The sequence below is a fragment of the Nicotiana tabacum genome, chromosome 8 (assembly GCF_000715075.1).
Source record: "Nicotiana tabacum cultivar K326 chromosome 8, ASM71507v2, whole genome shotgun sequence".
In the NCBI taxonomy this organism is placed as follows: domain Eukaryota; kingdom Viridiplantae; phylum Streptophyta; class Magnoliopsida; order Solanales; family Solanaceae; genus Nicotiana; species Nicotiana tabacum.
The window spans coordinates 109,686,266-109,704,334 of record NC_134087.1 but is presented as its reverse complement, the minus strand read 5'-3'; the positions used below and the strand labels follow the sequence as shown (position 1 = coordinate 109,704,334).

At 34.6% G+C, this 18,069-nt stretch overlaps 2 protein-coding genes across 3 annotated transcripts; both read left to right on the top strand.

Moving 5' to 3' along the window:
* The first annotated feature begins 246 nt into the window (after positions 1-246).
* On the top strand, positions 247-7,733 carry LOC107784900 (DNA-directed RNA polymerase II subunit RPB7). Its single transcript, XM_016606094.2, has 7 exons — positions 247-571; positions 3,671-3,836; positions 3,924-3,974; positions 5,763-5,828; positions 5,925-5,993; positions 6,798-6,887; positions 7,292-7,733. The coding sequence occupies exons 1-6, from the start codon at positions 456-458 to the stop codon at positions 6,861-6,863; spliced, it is 534 nt and encodes a 177-aa protein (XP_016461580.1). The 5' UTR covers positions 247-455; the 3' UTR covers positions 6,864-6,887; positions 7,292-7,733.
* Positions 7,734-10,971: 3,238 nt separating this feature from the next.
* On the top strand, positions 10,972-17,382 carry LOC107784901 (methylsterol monooxygenase 2-2). 2 transcript variants are annotated; one of them, XM_016606096.2, is made up of 8 exons: positions 10,972-11,256; positions 13,749-13,886; positions 14,734-14,879; positions 15,120-15,239; positions 15,329-15,541; positions 15,628-15,708; positions 17,014-17,110; positions 17,234-17,382. In XM_016606096.2, the coding sequence occupies exons 1-7, from the start codon at positions 11,227-11,229 to the stop codon at positions 17,093-17,095; spliced, it is 810 nt and encodes a 269-aa protein (XP_016461582.1). In that variant the 5' UTR covers positions 10,972-11,226; the 3' UTR covers positions 17,096-17,110; positions 17,234-17,382. The 2 variants fall into 2 exon arrangements, with proteins under 2 accessions (XP_016461582.1, XP_016461581.1); XM_016606095.2 differs by having other exon boundaries at positions 17,014-17,382.
* The last annotated feature ends 687 nt before the right edge of the window (positions 17,383-18,069 follow it).

The window sequence follows — 18,069 nt, the reverse complement described above, 5'->3', positions numbered from 1 at the left end:
TTCTTCTATCAAGTTGTATTCAAGTCTATCTTATTGATGTCTTTTGTAGAATCAGTAACACCATATATATAGTGTACATTTTACTTAAGAGTTACAAGATATTAAATGAATGTAATAAACATATTCATGTATATCTAAAATGGTTCATGAATGAGTTGTTGGACATTCACAAATTCAATGTATTCATAACACAAACAAAAGTCTAACTGTTGGAATCATTTTTTTTATTGTTATTTAAACTTGGGAGAGTGAGAGTTCTCCATTGGGCCCAGATCTCACATAACCCGACCAGCAGATCTTTTCCCAAGCCCAAAGTAACATTAGTAAATCTTCTTGCCTCTTTTGTTCTTCGCAGACGGTCACTTTCACCTCGCTTTCTCGCTCAACCGTCGCACATAAAGACGACATACGCCAATTGTAGCTTCTGCTTTCTGTACTCTCTCTTGAAAGCAGACATGTTTTTTCACATAGTATTGGAGAGAAACATGCAGCTGCATCCTCGTCACTTTGGCCGTGACCTTCGGGAAAAGCTCGTCTCAAAACTCATGAAAGATGTCGAAGGAACTTGCAGGTTTGATTAAACCCTAATTTATTCTCAAATCAACATTATTTTTGTGCATGTTAGGGTCCAATCTTTGACATCAGGTGCGAGTGCACTGCTTTCAACTCAGAAGTCTGTATATATGAAAGGGAAAAGGGTAAAATCGACCCCTGAAATTGAGCAACTTTGGCATGGGTTAAGTTTTGGTTTAATTGTCACGCCCCAAACCTTTCAAAACCTTATACATAATTTCATGTTTACCATGCCTATATTTTATACACAGTGTACCCGGAGCTTCTATGACAAGGATTATTTAAATGCAGAAATCACTAGACTCTAAGATACCCACTAGGAAAGTATCGGGTGATCCACGCCGTCCAAAAGTATCAACCCCAGCCAAACAGGGGCGGATCCAATGAGTTAGATACGGGTTCTCGTGAATCTAGTAACTTTTGTCTAGATCCGGTATTTGTATTGAAAAATTCATTAAATATATAAGAATATTTAGCTTGGAACCCAGTTCGTTATTCCAGTTATTATTGTATATTAACTTAAGATTTGTGTAGGAACCCATAAATTTAAAATTCTAGATCCTTCTTTGCAGCCAAAGAGACATAAGTACATACTGAAAAGTACTCTTATGCATCGTCAATTCCCTCACATAAAAATAGGACAAGAACATACAAAGGGAACATGAAGAGGTACTATGCAATTAAAACAGTAATCAATTTCATCAACATTTTCATAAAAAGATCCTCTTAGCAATTGAAATCATTTCATAATCCATAATAAAGTTTGAATTTGTAAAGAAACTTATAACTTTTGGTGCAGTTCATTAGTTACCAACATTTTGTTAAACCACCATGTGAACGGCATGCAGTCTGATCTCAGCCCTATCGGCTAAGCCATCTCATCACAATGCCGTGTGGATCGATATTAGTTTGCTAGCAATTTCAGTTGTCCAGTCCAAGCCACGGTACAACCGTAGTATCTAATCGTCCAGTCCAAACCACGGTACGACTAGATTTCTACAACCGAAGGTGTAGTTTTGGGTGTTCGATTTACTTACCAATACCTTTTCGGCTCTCTAAAGATACTCTCAATATATCTTTATATTATTTGTCACCTCTGGCCCTTTTATAAAAGCATTGGCACTTTTGGCCCTTTCATAGTAGTTGACACCTTTGGCCCTTAAACATAATCTATAAATTAGGCTCAATAGCCACAAACATTCTCTTTTCATTTCGTAGCCATTTGCATTCATCATTTGAAAGCTATAGTCATATTCATATTCATGGAAAACTTTAACACAATGTTCCTTTTCATTTAAAACGTGAAACATTCATAATTCAGTCATTTTCATTTGAAAATCATATTGTCATGTTCATTTGAAATCTTGAAAATGCATATAGTCATAACACTTTGTGAAACATAGCATTTGCGTATTTTCATTTCAACATATATGGATAATGCATGATTACTTGTACCATACAATCATATATTTACGTTTTCGAAAAAAAAACCTAGACATGTAGATATGCGTCGAAAGACGTGGAGTTTCAGAAAAACAATGCTAGGTAAAGGTTCGGCTCAACATACCTTGGATATGCCCTTCTATTCTTTAGCGCTATCTCCAATTGTCTAAGAACAAGTTGTTCGACACAAATGATTTGAATCTACACATATGAATTAATGTTCATCAACATCATATCACAACAACGCCAATTCAATCAACTAAATGTTCAACATTTATGCTTAATTCCTAAAGATTCAAGAGAAATCCACATTTTTCCTTTGGATGTTGATTCTCGTTTTCTAACTCCAATCCGTTCATTATATGTCTTATGAATCTAGTCGCTTCATTAGAAAATCAAAACGACACAATTCAGATCAACCCATCATTATTCATCGTTTTCTCTACCCAAAAATCAATTTCCAAGACCCATAACTAGGGTTCAAACCATCCGTTTTCTCTACCCAAAAATCAATTTCCAAGACCCATAACTAGGGTTCAAACAATCTCTATTTAAGCTCCAATTTTATTCTATAAACATGTTCTATAAGCTTATTAGAACACGATATATAACAATGGAGTAGCGAGGTTACCTTTTTGTAGACAAATCTTGAAATTTCCCAACTTTGAAGATTCTTTGGGAAGATGAAGATTCTAGAAAGAATCCACATTTGGATATTAAGATTCATATTAACAAACTTAATCTATCATAAATCAACAATTTCCAGTTAAATTTTATGTTTGGAAGGAAATTTCTGGTGAAAAACCTCGCAAGGAACCATGCCTAGCTTCAAAAATGAAGGCTGACCGAGATGGCCCTTTTATAGAATTGCTTGAATGCTGCAACATTCGATCTTTTGGATGCTGCAGTATTGCCTCGATTTTTTTTCCTGGCAATAGTGTAACATTCGATTCTTGATGCTGTAACATTGCCTTAGAATTTTCTTTCTTCTCTTTCTCTTCATGTGATCCTCTGCCCAAGCCAATTATTTCCAAATATCATTATGCACTTCATACAATGCCTGTATAATATTTTGCTCGTCCTTGGTTAGCCTTGGCAAGAAAAACGTTATCTTAAATCGACGTGGCGCACGTTAAAGTCTTAAAGCCTTACGAAATTTTTACTGGGCTTAATATTACCCTTGCCGCTATGAAAAAGTCCGTTTTTGCCCGTGACTCCAGACGGAGCTCAGCTCCTACCTGAGAATAATTTAGATTCATAGTCAAAAAAGTTAACGGGTAAACTGGGACCTTTTTTCTTGAAAAGTTTGACATGTGGAGTACATCCATTTACAATGGAGCAGACAATTTGCTGTCGACAAGGCATAAATGGACCAAAACTGTAATGGAGGGAAAAATTGAACAATCTAGGATAGTACATGGCCGAATTTGGACCTTTTCCGTATATGAAAGTATGTATTATTTATATCTATATACATATATATGTTTATTTATTAAACTATATACATTTGTAAATGTTGGTATACTCTCTGCACCAATTTTGCAAAGTAGTAGGGGATGCGGCACTTTTTAGCATCCATGGACTTAATTTCTCTTTTTGGTGTTCAGCTCAATATTTATGCTATATTGATTCCTGAGATATTTGGATTCTTCAGCGGTCGGCACGGTTTCATTGTGGCCATTACTGGGATTGAAAGCGTCGGTAAAGGTCTAATTCGTGATGGAACTGGTTTTGTTACTTTCCCGGTGAAGTATCAATGTGTTGTATTTCGACCTTTCAAAGGTGAGATTTTGGAAGCCGTTGTAACCATGGTTAACAAGGTAAGATATTTTTTTTCTTAAATGAAAGTTAGTTTAACAGATTTTTTTCTCTACCTGTAGATATTTTACTATTGTGGATCAGTGCAGATGGGATTTTTTGCTGAAGCAGGGCCTGTGCAGATTTTCGTTTCAAACCATGTGAGTTGGTTCTTTATTCTAGAATGTTAAACACCGGAATATATTGCTCTCTTCGTGATTTTTGAGGTCCATTATCTTAGCTTGGCATAAAACTAGCACATATTCTGCTCTATTCACAGGTTAATTACGTGTGGCACATATTTCTTTTACAAAACATTATTGTGCTAGTTTTGTCACACAACAGTTAGAATTTGAAAGGTAAAATGGAGGTTCTTTAATTTTTTTTGTCCTGTATACTTGTTTCCTTTGTGCTAATTCAGTAAAACGATTGGAGGAGTTAATAGTGAAAAGGAATCGTCTTATCAAATGGTTATTCTAATCTGAATCTCTAGTTTATAGTTTTATTTATTTTTTATGAGTAAAGGGGATCTCTAGTTAAAAGTTATCATTGAACTGGGAAGTAGCATGCCCCCTTTTGCTAATAACATGACCTATTTAAATTTGGTGATTCGAAAGGGTTCTTTTTAATGACTATTTTGATATTTAAATAATTTGAATTGAGATTGACTATTCATTAGTTTGACTCTTGTACTTTGAACTTATCACTTCTGTTGGGACAGTGGATACATGATATTGTATTCTGAACTTGTCACTTTTTGTTGGGACAGTGGATACATGATATTGTATTCTGAACTTGTCACTTTTGTTGGATGGAGAACAAATGTGTGTATATATATGCAAATGATTATTGACCATGTATTTTGTATTGATTAAAATTTGTGCTAAGCTTTTGGAGGATACTTTCAAAGTCAGATTTATCTTATCTTGAGAATAGAATGAGCAGGACATGGAGCCCAATACCTTACCTTTCCTTTCCTTTTCTTTTCTTTTCTTTTCAGTTCAGTTGGTCATTTTAGATTGGCATGAACAGAAATACACTTGAAAGTTATTTGAAATGAATGCACAATGCTTCTCTCTATTGTAATTTGGTGGTTGTGACGCTCTTCTAGTAGTTACAGTACCAGTAGAATGATGTGGAGTCACTATGGTGTGACCTTTGTGGATTTTGGCCCATTTTCTGGAAAGTCTATGCTATTTGGCCACTATAGTTGTTTTTATTTGTGTTATGTTTCTTGCTTATTATTAATTGAGTATCTTTGTAGGTGATGTATAGGTAAAGGGTATAAAACCGCATAAGAATTATTGGAATGGAACAAATAAAGTTGGATCAAATGGATAGATGGATAGGGCTGCAGCTTCAATTGAATTATATGGAAAGAAAAAGCAACGAACTTTTGTTCTTAATTTGAATGATTCCTGATAATTAGACGTTAAAATATATTAGTGCCTCATGCAGGAAGGGTTTCATGTCCCATGCATGGATTCTCGATTTCTTTAATGAATCCTAATTATTACTCCCTCCAATGACATACTTTCCTTATTAGTACATTCCAAAAAGAATGACATATTTCTATATTTAGAAACAATTTAACTTTAAACTCTTCATTTTACCCACTTTACCCTTAATGAAAAGCTTTTATAGCCACACAAATGTCATGGCCTCACAAAGCTTTTGTTCCTTAAGCTTTTAGGTCCACATGTTTCTAAAGTCTTTTTTTTCCTTAAACTTTGCCAAGTCAAACTACATCATCTAAATTGAAACGGAGGGAATACCATTTTCTATTTTGGAGATGTATGTGTTGAAGAGATAGTATATTGAAAAAAATAAAGGATCTGTCCTTTTCTGTCTATAATGGCCATATATATCAGGCTATTTGATGCATGTAAAAGCTTATACTTTGGCCTTTGTCTATCTCTTTTTGTGTGTGACCCTTGGCTTTCGTGCAGTTGATACCAGATGACATGGAGTTTCAGTCAGGAGATGTACCAAATTATACAACTTCCGATGGCTCCGTATGAAAATTTTCATGCTTCACCAAGCTTTCTCTTCCTTTTAAGAAATTTTCAGCCTGTGATGTTTAAGTGATTTGATTAATTCATCTTTTTCAGGTCAAAATTCAGAAGGAGAGTGAAGTTAGATTGAAGATCATTGGAACTCGTGTTGATGCCACAGAAATTGTATGTTATTGACTTGCCTTATAACCTTGTGAAATTTCAGAAATCTTGAGTGATGCCCTGAAATTCTGGTTCATCTCTGTGTATATAAAGATGGCCCATTCTATTTTTTTTTGGGGAGGAAGGGGGCGGGAATCACTGCCTGCGAGATTTAAAATTCTCAAGATGATCCTATTGGTTTTGACAAATGGCTGTTACAGTCTATGACACTGCTAGTTTTTTAATATCGACTAATCGACTATCGAGTCATGACCTCTTTTCTTGTATTCTATTATTGTAAGATTTCTACTGCTACATAATGTTCCTTTCGCTTCATTTTCTTATTATCTTGCCGTTGTTATGCTTGTTACTCATGACCAATAGTCCCAAACAAAATAAGGCATCACACTGTTGAGATACAATGTATAAGACATTTAGCATGTTTACATGTGTACATTACATTTACTCATTAAGGGTATCTAGATGCCAAACTGTGTTCTGATTAGTTATGTGACTGAATCACTAGCTCTTGAGACCAAGAGAACTGTGCAGGTTGGGGTTCTTCCAAGAAATGGAGCATATATGGATAGCGTGAAAAAATATTTTCATTACGATTGTTATCAAAGTAACAAGAATGCTGCTGATATAATCAATGCACAAAAGTGAAACTTGACACCAGAATGAGGGAACCTTACATGAAGAATTAAGAACATAATAACTTCAAGCGAAAACAAGGACTTATGCGAGTTATACATTTGCTTGTGTTACGTCATACATGGACATTTGTTGCCTCCCTCATATCTGTTGGTTTTCCCATTTCTTTTGCAGTTCTGCATCGGTACAATAAAGGATGATTTCCTTGGTGTGATCAGTGATCCTGGCGCAAATGCTTGATATGCAGCCCTTTTGTCTTACCTTGTAAGTTTATGTTCAAGCGGTAAGCTATAACTTGCGATGCTGATTCCTGTACAAGCGTTTAGGAGAGATGATGTTTGTGGCTTGATTATTTTATTGGAAGCTTCATGTAATTTATTGTTTAAATCTTTAAAAAAATTCATAGCTACTGGCTAAAGTATGTCGCCCAATGCTCGGAATTGATTTTAAGTTTGTTCGGTTAAAGTATATTGCCTAAAATTGGTTTTAGTTTGTTCAGAAATTTTCCCTAGCTTCTTGGCCAGTTTTTGCTGTATTGTATAGATTCAGAGTTTGTTCAGTCGTTTATTTCTACTTATGGAGTATATCATTCTACACTGAATTCTTCTATACTATTATCTTCCATATCGCTTGATCTAATTAATCAAATGATTTATTTTCTTCTATAGCATTTGTATTTGCAACTCTTGATGAACTGATGCAAGCTGTTGCTTAGAGTGGGAAGAAGTACTATGTATTCCAAGTGCTTATGTTGAAGACTGCAAGATCTTGTTACAGAGTAGCAAAGCCGTGGTGTAACGTTTTCTTCAGCTGTGCTTATTATCTGGCGGATCAACGTAATCATATGCACTAATTTTCTTTGTCGACCTGCAGTATGTAATAATTTGATATTCAAATGGCTGAGGCAATATGTTTTGCTGGATGAGATTGGATTGTCTCACCTTTTATAATAACCTTGTGTGGGCACTTTCAAATCATTTTGCACAAGTATGTGCTTGAAACCAGCATTTCTGTAGATTATTGCCATAATTTTCTCTCTGGGAACAAATGTACAACTTGCTATTGTGTAGGTACGTGCTGTTGTTTTATTCCATTTGACATTATAACAAATTGACAAGCAAAAGTTTGGGGCGAGGGATTAAGGAGAAATTGTCCTGCAGGCCCAGTCTCTGATTACGTATTAACTTTCTATTCTATATGTTACCATTTTAGGCATCATTTTAAATTGAACTTTGACTTACATATTATACAAAATTATGATAGAAAAAATAATTAAAAACCAAAACAGAAGAAGTTAAAAACATCATATCAAAACTTAATTTTGATTATTTAGATATATTTGATTTTTTTTTTTTAGAAATTTCAGAAAATTGTATATACAAGTAAAGTGATACTTTTTGGATCCCGTTTATGCTATTATATATTTGAAGAGTGAAACAGATCATTCTTTAATAATCGAGTTTCAACTACTTTTGAACATTTTTTTATCGAAGGATTTTATTGTTCACGCAAAAAGGTTTTTATTATTGATACGTTATTGTCAATTTTTAAATAGGTAGTTTTGTTTATAAAAACATTTGAAGAAGTGATTTTGCAGTTCCATAAATAATATAGTGTTTTTGTCCGTCGTGACTCGCGAGCTCCATTATTCCTTTTTGGGAAAGAAGCAATCATTTAGTAGAATACTTCATCCGGTTCACAATAATTGATCAATTTGCTTTTAATACGCTCAATAAGAAAATACTAAATTTTATACAAAAATACCTACTATGACTAAACTACCCCTAATTAAACATTTAATGTAAGGAGTAAGAAAACTTTTTAGGGATATGTACATAGGGGTTATTTTGTAAAAACAAATTGAATTCTTTCTTGATTACATAACTGGACACTTATTTTGAATCAAAATAAAAAAACAAATTGGTCACTTATTGTGAACCGGAGGGAGTAATACTTATAAAAGTTTTTCAGTTATTCTAAAATTATAAAAAAAAATGCTACCTCTGTCTTATTTTTCAATTGCGCCTAAAGGTATGACTTAGGGTCTGTTTTGAAATTGGTTTAATTATTATGATAGTAATTACACAACCTAGTAATTATACAGTTGTGTAATTACGACGACCTGTTTGTTTGTCATAGTCGTTACAATGTAATTACAAGTTTACTGTTTGGTTGCACAAGTGTATTTACACAGTTAAATTAATTTTAAATTAAGTAATTTATCAAAACTTAAAATTTAATATAATAAATATACGCCTATAATTTTTTATAAGTATAAATGATATTATATTTGATATTGAAGATGTGTATCTTTTCGTGAATATACATTAATTAATAATCATATATTTATAACTAATATTGTAAAAATAATTTATATATATATTTCAAATTAATAATATTTAGTTTAGATACTTACAAAACTAAAACTATACGTTTTGTAAAAATAATATGGAATTCATGTTTGATAAAATTAGATAATATTATTAAATATACTGTCATAACATTATTCAAATGTTTGACAAAACTAATCTATCAATTCTAACTAAAAAATGAACAACATACAATATGAGCCAATACTGCTAAAACAAGTAAATTGGAATCATGAATATAACACAATTTCAAAATTCAAAAAATAAAAATAAATTAGTTTAACATATGTCAAATTCCAACATAATAATAAGAAATTCCACTACAACTTAAGATTAGGAAACATAATAAGTTTATAACCACATTCAACAACGAAATTCCACTTTAATTGCATCACTCATTATATGCCAAGTTTGTTAATGAATCATTATTTCTAATATTGGAAGGTGTAGTTTCAAAAAATAGAATAATAAAATAAATAAAAAATAAAATATAAGCAATTACATGGAATCACAAGAAGTAAAGAGAAATAAAAAATAAATAATGTACAAAAAAAATATTTTTTAAAATTTCAAAAGAAATTAAACAGTACGAATAAAATTAAAATAATAGAAATAAAAAGTTATAAAGAAAATAAATTAAAATAAAAACAAAAAGGAAAGAAACTAAAAACCAACCTAGTAATTAAACAGTATAATTACCACCCATTCTCACCTTCCCCTTGAGAATTGGAGAGTGTAATTACACCCAATTTCATGCTAACCAAGTAATTACTTGGCCAAACAAACATGCCAAACTGTGTAATTATACTCAATTACACCCAAATCCTTAATGTCAATGAAGTGAGAAAATAATCATAAAGTTTTAGGTTTAAATTCCAACAAATACAATAAATATTAGTGAAAATGACACCAGTTAGCCACTTTTAAGTATGTTGTTTAAAATATATTCACAATTTACAATGTATTTAAAGATTAACCAAATTCGCTCAGACTTCAGGGCGTCCTAGAGTTTAAACCTCAAAATTCAAACTTCAGGAGATCGTGTCCTAAAGTTCGAAATTTGTGCCCAAAAGTTTGAATCTTATGTCGTGAATTTTAAATTAGTAGTTAAGAAATTCAGGACACTTAATCCTGAATATCAGTTAGCATCTCAAAAATTCATGACAGAAGTCCTGAATTTCCAAATTCAAGATACTTAGTCTTGAAATTTGAGTGAATTGGCTAATCTTAAAAAAAATTATAATTATGAATATATTTTAAATAACGGGCTTAAATGTGATTATTGTTGCACTTAGTCCTAAATATTAGGTAATTTCTTTTCGTTTACCTAAGTGTTAGGTGAATAAAGTCCTTCGATAATTGTGGCAAGCTGTCTGAGACACTCCTTCATATGAAAATTATTTGATTATTTCCATGATTTTTGACTAAGAAGCGAAGAAACAGTTTTTGTCCATAAGCTAGCACATAGCCAAAGCATAAAAAATAATACCATTGCTACCAAAGAGTTTCCACATGCTCGTTCATCTTTATCTCTTAACAGAAAACAAAATTTATATTAAAGTAAGATTTCAAAGGATAAAATGAGAATGTCAAAGTTAAATAATTTATAAAATCAGAAAGTCATTGTTTTCTGGGACAAATTAAGAAGGAAAGATATTAATATATAACACATGACCATGGTGAATAGTGAAAGTTGAAATGGATTTTGGAGATTAGATTTTAAATTGGGAAAAGACAAAAACGAAATCAGATTTTTATTTTTAAATCAGATTTTTTTCATATAGTAAAAGTTTAATAGTCAGAGTGCGCCAACGTGGCAGAACATGTATGTTGTTCCTCTATTTTCGTATTTGGTGGAGCAGTGTAATGTGTGGGCAAGCTGGTTTGAACCCCGACTTGATTGAGTGGCTGACTGGATGACATCGTGTACATGTAAAAACTTTTGAAAAGCACATGTGTTTGTCTTTCTGCATCGCATATTCAACTAAGAGGCCGTCAGCTGAGATTCCCTCTGACAGTCTGTCTCTTCTCTTATGGACCCGCTTTTCTCTCCCTAGTGCGCCCCGCCCCTTTACAACACCTGCCCTATATACTCTCTCTCTCTCTCTCTCTCTCTCTCTCTCTCTCACACACACACACATACACACACTTTCTAGCGCTCTCTCTCTCTCTCCTTCTCTCTCTCTGCGGCTGGCTGGCTGGCCGGAGATCGAGTCAATCCTCATTGTTTGACCATGGCTTCCATGATCGAATCTGCTTGGACGGTAACACCTCTCTTCTTTTTTACTGCAATTTCAATCTGATAATCAGTGCTAACAATGTACTAGCCCTAGATTGTACTTGTTTCGCTTTTCGTTTAACCGCATTTTGATATGGATCTAACTAATGCACCGATTTTGAGAATCTGTCTGTTTGTGCAAGCGGATTTGCATTAGTTTGCTGCATGAGTGGCACAGCATTGTTTCTATCGTTAATCTTCATGCGGAATGAATAATTTCTCCATGCATGATTTGGTTGTTCGGTTGTTGGACTGAAGCACCAATTGTTCTCTGTATTTCTCTATTTTTTAGTAAGGTTTTTTATTTTACTGCAGTTGATTGTTGAAGATATAACTGCAATGTACAAATATGATCGAGATTTTGTTGACTTATAGGCGTTTTCATATAGGCAATGCAACTTTAGGGGAGAAAGTAAGCAAGATTAATTTGCATTAAGAGACAATAAGGAACACGTGCTGGACTAGTGGCACACATAATTAACAACTGAACGTTGTGCAGTGAGTGAGCGCTATAGAGCACAAAGATATGTATCAGTACCCAGTTTGAAGCAGTTGGAGCTCAAACACCGATGATTTGATAATTTTGTAGTTATTAGGTTATAAGACCCGCTGAAGTGGGCTCAAGGGAAGGTGGAATGATATAATTCTGTTTGTTTTGGAACTGTGGAAATTGGAGCTAGATCGGGTGTAAAAGCATGAAGTAGTAGCTGAAATCCCCCTGGATGTGAATTAGGTTAATTGGGATATAACGAGTGAAATATACCTAGGAAGTTAACGATAAACCATCTCATGGAGTTAAGTTTATGGAACTTAGTAATTTGCCAAGGAGGCTTTTGGGGTAGTTAACCACACATACCAGTTTTGAAGGTTGGAGATGGATAGTTAAATTTTGGTCTGACTATCGGCCTGGAAATATCCCACTTATTGAGGAATTCCCAAACTTCTAGTTTGCATTCATAACCTGAAATTCTGGAGGCTGTATAATGATCACGAGCTTGACAAGGCTCGAGCTAAAGCTTGCAATCTTGACAATGTAAATCGAATCTTAGCAAGGTTAAACTTTTTCAATTCTTACGTCCAAAAGCTGATTCTCTAGTATGGAAATGTACCAAGATTGGAACACAACACCCAAGTCTTACTATCAAATTCTTACTACCAAAAAAAAGGAATTGGAAAAAAAATCCCTGGATTCCTGGAATGCTATATAGAGAACTATAGCTCCTCTGGATATCTCTTTTCTGCATGGAGAGGGACAGCACTATATGTAGCAATACGATGAATAAAACATTAGGGGAAGAACTTGAATAGGCTCCATCGTCTAGAAGTCTGCTAAAAAGTTCTGGGGAACTACTATGTTATGCATTATGTGGGATTTGTGGAATTAGAGGAATGACTGCGGTTTCGAAGGGAAATCAAGAACAGTGAATTCTGTCAAAATTTAGATGCCTTATCAACTTCTTTTTTTTTTTTTTTGGGATAACCAAGAATTTTCTGGGTATTTGGCTAGGTTCAAAACTCAGGGGAGTATGGGTCCAGCCTCTACCCTGCTCCCACTTATATACTAGGCTGTAGTCAGTGGCAGAGCTCGAACTGATGACGTGCAGTGACACCACATCCCACATTGTACTTCATTATCACTTAACAAAGCCCTGGTTGGGGTGGGGGGAAGTTTGGGTGAAGATGTTAATGAAATTTGATAGATTTATGAATTTTTTGAGATCCCCAGAGCTGTAACTCGTTGTACAGATACATAGCACTGACTTGGTGTTCTTTTATGAAAAAATACCCTTATTTATAATAAATGTTATAATAATCTAGATATCACGTTACGGTATGTGGCATGGTGTGACTTGTCAGGCTAGTGTACTATCTGCGCTCCATGTAAACCCACACCAGTCAATACAGCCGACACAAAGAAATCTGGACTAATGTCTTAGTTCAAATAGTCCTCGTTGGTGTTTGAAGAGTCGTCATGAGCTGTCTTGAGGTTTAGAGAAGGAGAGAGAACTTTTTGTTTTTTGATGAGGTAAATTAGAGGAGGGAGAGAGAGAGAGAGCTAGACACGTTGACTTGGTTTGGGGCAAAAGAAAAAAGCAGGGTGAAGAAACGGGGTGTTAAACTACAACTATCTAAGCCTTGTTAGGTGTTTTTCTTTACTCTTTTCCTTTCTTTTCCATTTCCTGGACCACTTCTCGTAGTAATGTTTGATACTAGCACAGCCTAACATAAAAAGACATTTTGAAGGTTAAAGTTCATTTTTCTTGGTTACGAAATAACTATGGATTTACGTGCAGCGGCTGCTTCCGTATTTGCTCGTTATGTAGTGCTGAACTTGAAAAAAATACCATAGTCAAGTTTGCAGTTTGGTGTTGCTCTGTTTCCAATTAAGTGAAATTCAAGTGTCTGTTTTGCATCATTATATAGTAATTATAAAGTGCAAAATACCTAAGCCACTTGTTTTTCTTTTTGATGTTTCAGTATCTGATTACAAATTTTAGCGACTTTCAATTGGCTTGTCTTGGAAGTTTCTTTCTTCATGAAAGTGTCTTCTTCTTGTCTGGACTTCCTTTCATTCTTCTCGAAAGGGCGGGATGGTTGAGCAAATACAAGATTCAGGTATCACCTTTTTACTCTATTAAGTGTCAAATTCGTTATCTGTCTTCATTAAACATTCTCAAGCTGTCTTAGTGTCAATTTTGTGCTGTCTCCACAAAAATGTGTATCTGTTTTTCTTTCAAAATCCATTAAGGTCTTCAGTTTAACTATTTTCTTCTGCCTCACACCCCCCTCCCCCCCCCCCTCCCTTTCAGATTTCTTATTAAGATGCTTTGAGCAGGACAGATCTTAAATAAGATGGAAATTTCTCTTAAATTGATTAATTTTTAGACTGCAAAATATCTTTCTTGTTCATGCATATCATAATATGTCTAACATAATGAGACTGGCCTTTTTCGCCAAAGGTCAAGTAGATAGCAGGTAGCGCTTCAGAAAGGAGATTATCGGTTTTACCTAGAAAGTTGCCACTTCCCATTTGTTGTATGACAAACAAACTTTATTTGTCAGTTTTTGCTGTTCTTCCTACACAAAAAGACATCAACCACGTTATATTTTCTATCAACAATTAACAACAATAACAACAACAAACCCAGTATCATCCCACAAGTGGGATCTAGGGAGGTAGTGAGTATGTAGACCTTACCCCTACAGTTTCCAGTAGACCTTCGTAGACCGTCAATTATTTCTGACATACATCCAAATTCCTCATAAATCAGACTTTTGTTAACGTTCATAGAGGGCTTTTCGCTTGTTTCTTTCTTTTATCTTTTCTCTTACATTAGAAGCTGGTTCTGCTGTTTCCAAAGCTAATAGTTAAAATGTCCTTCTCAGATGGATTGAGTGTACTGTTTTGATCTTATCTTACTGAATTTCAATAATAGGGTTCCTGACCTCTCATTTTCTGCAGACAAAAAATAATAGCCCAGCAGCTCAGGAGAAATGCATCACTCGCCTGCTGCTGTATCATTTCTGTGTTAATCTCCCACTTATGATGGCATCATATCCGGTCTTTAGATTAATGGGGATGCGAAGTACTCTCCCGTTGCCGTCCTGGTACTTTCAGGTTCTTTATGTACTAAAGCCTAGCAATGACATACTTGTATATGATTATCTCAAAGTTTGGTGATGGTGACAGATACACGATTTTATCAGCCGCAAATATTGTTTCTTTTGTCTTCTAACCTTTTTTCTTTTTCTGTTTGTGTTCTTTGGGTGGGCGTGGGGGTGTGGAAGGTGTTGCTTGGTTGTTTGTTGATGTCTTGGGACTGAATTGCAAATATTTTGCTTCTGCAGGAAAGTGATCTCAACACAAGTATTCTTCTACTTTATCCTAGAGGATTTTGTATTCTATTGGGGACATAGGATATTACATACTAAATGGCTCTACAAGCATGTCCACAGCGTCCATCACGAGTCAGTGAAGAGTAGTGTTTTTGAATCAATATTTTGATTTGTGTTTTTTCTGTCCATTCATTTAAAACTGGTGCTTGTTTCATTCACAGGTATGCAACACCATTTGGATTGACTTCTGAATATGCTCACCCTGCTGAAATTCTCTTCCTTGGATTTGCTACAATAGTGGGTCCAGCCATCACTGGGCCCCATTTGATAACATTATGGTTGTGGATGGTGCTTAGAGTCCTTGAGACAGTTGAGGCACACTGTGGTTACCATTTCCCTTGGAGCCTCTCAAACTTCCTGCCATTATATGGAGGGTCTGTGCAGATATTACTCTTAGAATAGCTGTTATATTTTTCTACATTTTCCAATGATGTTTGAAACTGCTCCCTTTGGTTCCCAGCGCTGATTTTCATGACTATCATCACCGGCTGCTCTATACGAAGTCTGGAAACTATTCATCAACGTTTGTTTACATGGACTGGTAATTTTCTACTACTCCTATAATTTAACAATGAGAAAATCGATTTCTTCTTTGATATGCTAAAATGCTAAAGATCATGTTCTGTGGTGGTGTTGAATATATAGCAAAACCAAATTTCTATTTTCTTAGCAGAATTAGGTACATTTACCTCACTTTAGGAGGCTGATCTTTGCTGTCACACAACCCCTCCATAAAAAAGATGAAAAGAAGAAGAAATATATAACAAAAATGGAAGACTGGCAAAATATGGCGGTGTGTTAATTTTCTTAGTGCGGTTTCTCCTTTCTTCTACTTTCTACTTGCTGCTGCTCCAAGTGGAGCAAGCCCTTTAAGGGAGACTATGATTGTTTCTGAAGTAACAGTCATACAGTGTGCCTACAAAACATGACATACTGCTAACTCAAAATCTTATTTAAATCAAAGGGTTTATAAATCATAGTTCATTGCTTGGTATCTTATTTGGGAAGAAGTGAAAAGGAAGTTGTTTCACTTTCGACCAAATGGTCAAAAATGTTTTCATCGCATTGTAAGTTTGTACAGTAATTTCTCTTGGTTAGTAAATTCTAAACCAGTTTGGTTTAATTCCACACTGAGCTTAAGCTTGCGCATCCAATTTTGGCCTTTGTACGATCTTCTGCAGCAGTTGCATCAGTTGACCTTTTCTCCTCATGAAAGCAGAGGGGCAATGCCTCAAATTGGATTGGCCTCAGATATTTTGATTCTAAAGTTCTAAAATCAGACTTTCTTAATTGGAATTGGTTTACATGTTGAGATATGAATCTGTCAAAATGTGATTCTTGTGCACCATAAGCGAAGATTTTGTAACTTCAAAATAAAATAGCTGAGTGGGTCTCTGGAAATAGAGTTGTCAGGCTTGGCAATCGTGAAGCAGCACTTGATTACCTTGTGCATTCAGAGCAAAATATAAATCTGTTTTGCAGTTTCAGTTTCTTGAATCCAAAGAGAGCAGATTGTTTAGTGTTGACAGAAATGTGTCCCACTAGGCTAAAAAAAGTATCTTAGAGCCGCTTAATTCTATTAGGAGTTGGCATGAATATGAAGCCTCGGGAAATAAGAGATCGGAAGTTTATGATATCAATTTCCATGCTCTTTGTTTATTTTTTTTCCAATTATAAGCTGCTAATGCTTCCATACTCCTCTAACGTGTTGACTGCTAATCTATCTCAGTGATAGTATCTAGTAAATTTTTGAAAGTGTTTATTTTTATTTTTGTTGCCTGAAAAATTGAACAAAAAATATTTTTTGTTATTGTGAATGATTTGATGGATCTCTTTCTTTTGTTAGGTTATTTGGTACCGACAAGGGTTACAGAAGATTGAAGGAGCTGAAGAATGATGCATGTGAAATTGAGGGAAAAGAAATGTAAAGCGACGAGAAAAGGGTAAGCTTTGGCTGGTCTGTCATCACAAGATGGGTTTCTGGTACAAGAGCATTTTGTTGATAGCTTGTCATCTTTTGTGCTTGTGTTCAATTGTGGTTTTGACTAACATTGTGTCTTCTGTAGTATCAGTTAGAACTTAGAAGCTTGTCTTGGAGAATTTTCTCCTTGCAAACGTGCCTGCCTTCATTTGGCCCTTTACATGATTGAAGTTCCATTCTTTACCATGTTTGAGATGCTACTTCTCATTGATGGACCTATTTTATTGAAACCGACTTAATCTGAATTTTTGATCTCTATTCTCTAATACAATGCCCGCAATTGATTAATAGACTGATCCCTGGAGTTGTCAAAACAAATTGTTTAATGTCCATAGAAAAAGTTGCTAGGCATTTTAATATTATTACTATTTGGATTCCTATGAAGTACAGTAATTTTTCTTTGCTATATATGTATTTCCTATGAAGTATAGTTTTGAGTTGGCAGGAAGCTGAGGCAAAAATATATGTATTTCCTGCTTTCCTAGTTAATATGGAAACATAAAGCTGACAAGTCAGAAATCTTGAGCTGCACTTCCAATCATTATGATTTGGTTTGCTTGTCCTGCAACAACTTTATTAAACATTATTTTGAAGTAGGTTTTGCATTTCCAAGTTTAGTAATTTCACCAGTATTTTCAGGGCAAGAAAGGGCGAGTAGTTCAAAATTTCTGAACTCAAATGAAAAAAGAAGGATGAGAGTTACAGCTTGTTAGTCTTGACAGTTAAACCTCCCGCCAGTTAAGTGTAGGATTCTAATTCGACTGAAGGTCATCCGTTATTTACTGTCACAACAAAAAGTGATTACTAATTTTTATGGATAAGTGCCATTGAGTTTTTCCCTTCTCTCATTCTCTTGTTTTTCTTTACCATGTAAGGCGAAGGGCTGATATACATGAGCTACTGCCGGTGTACATTCGAAAA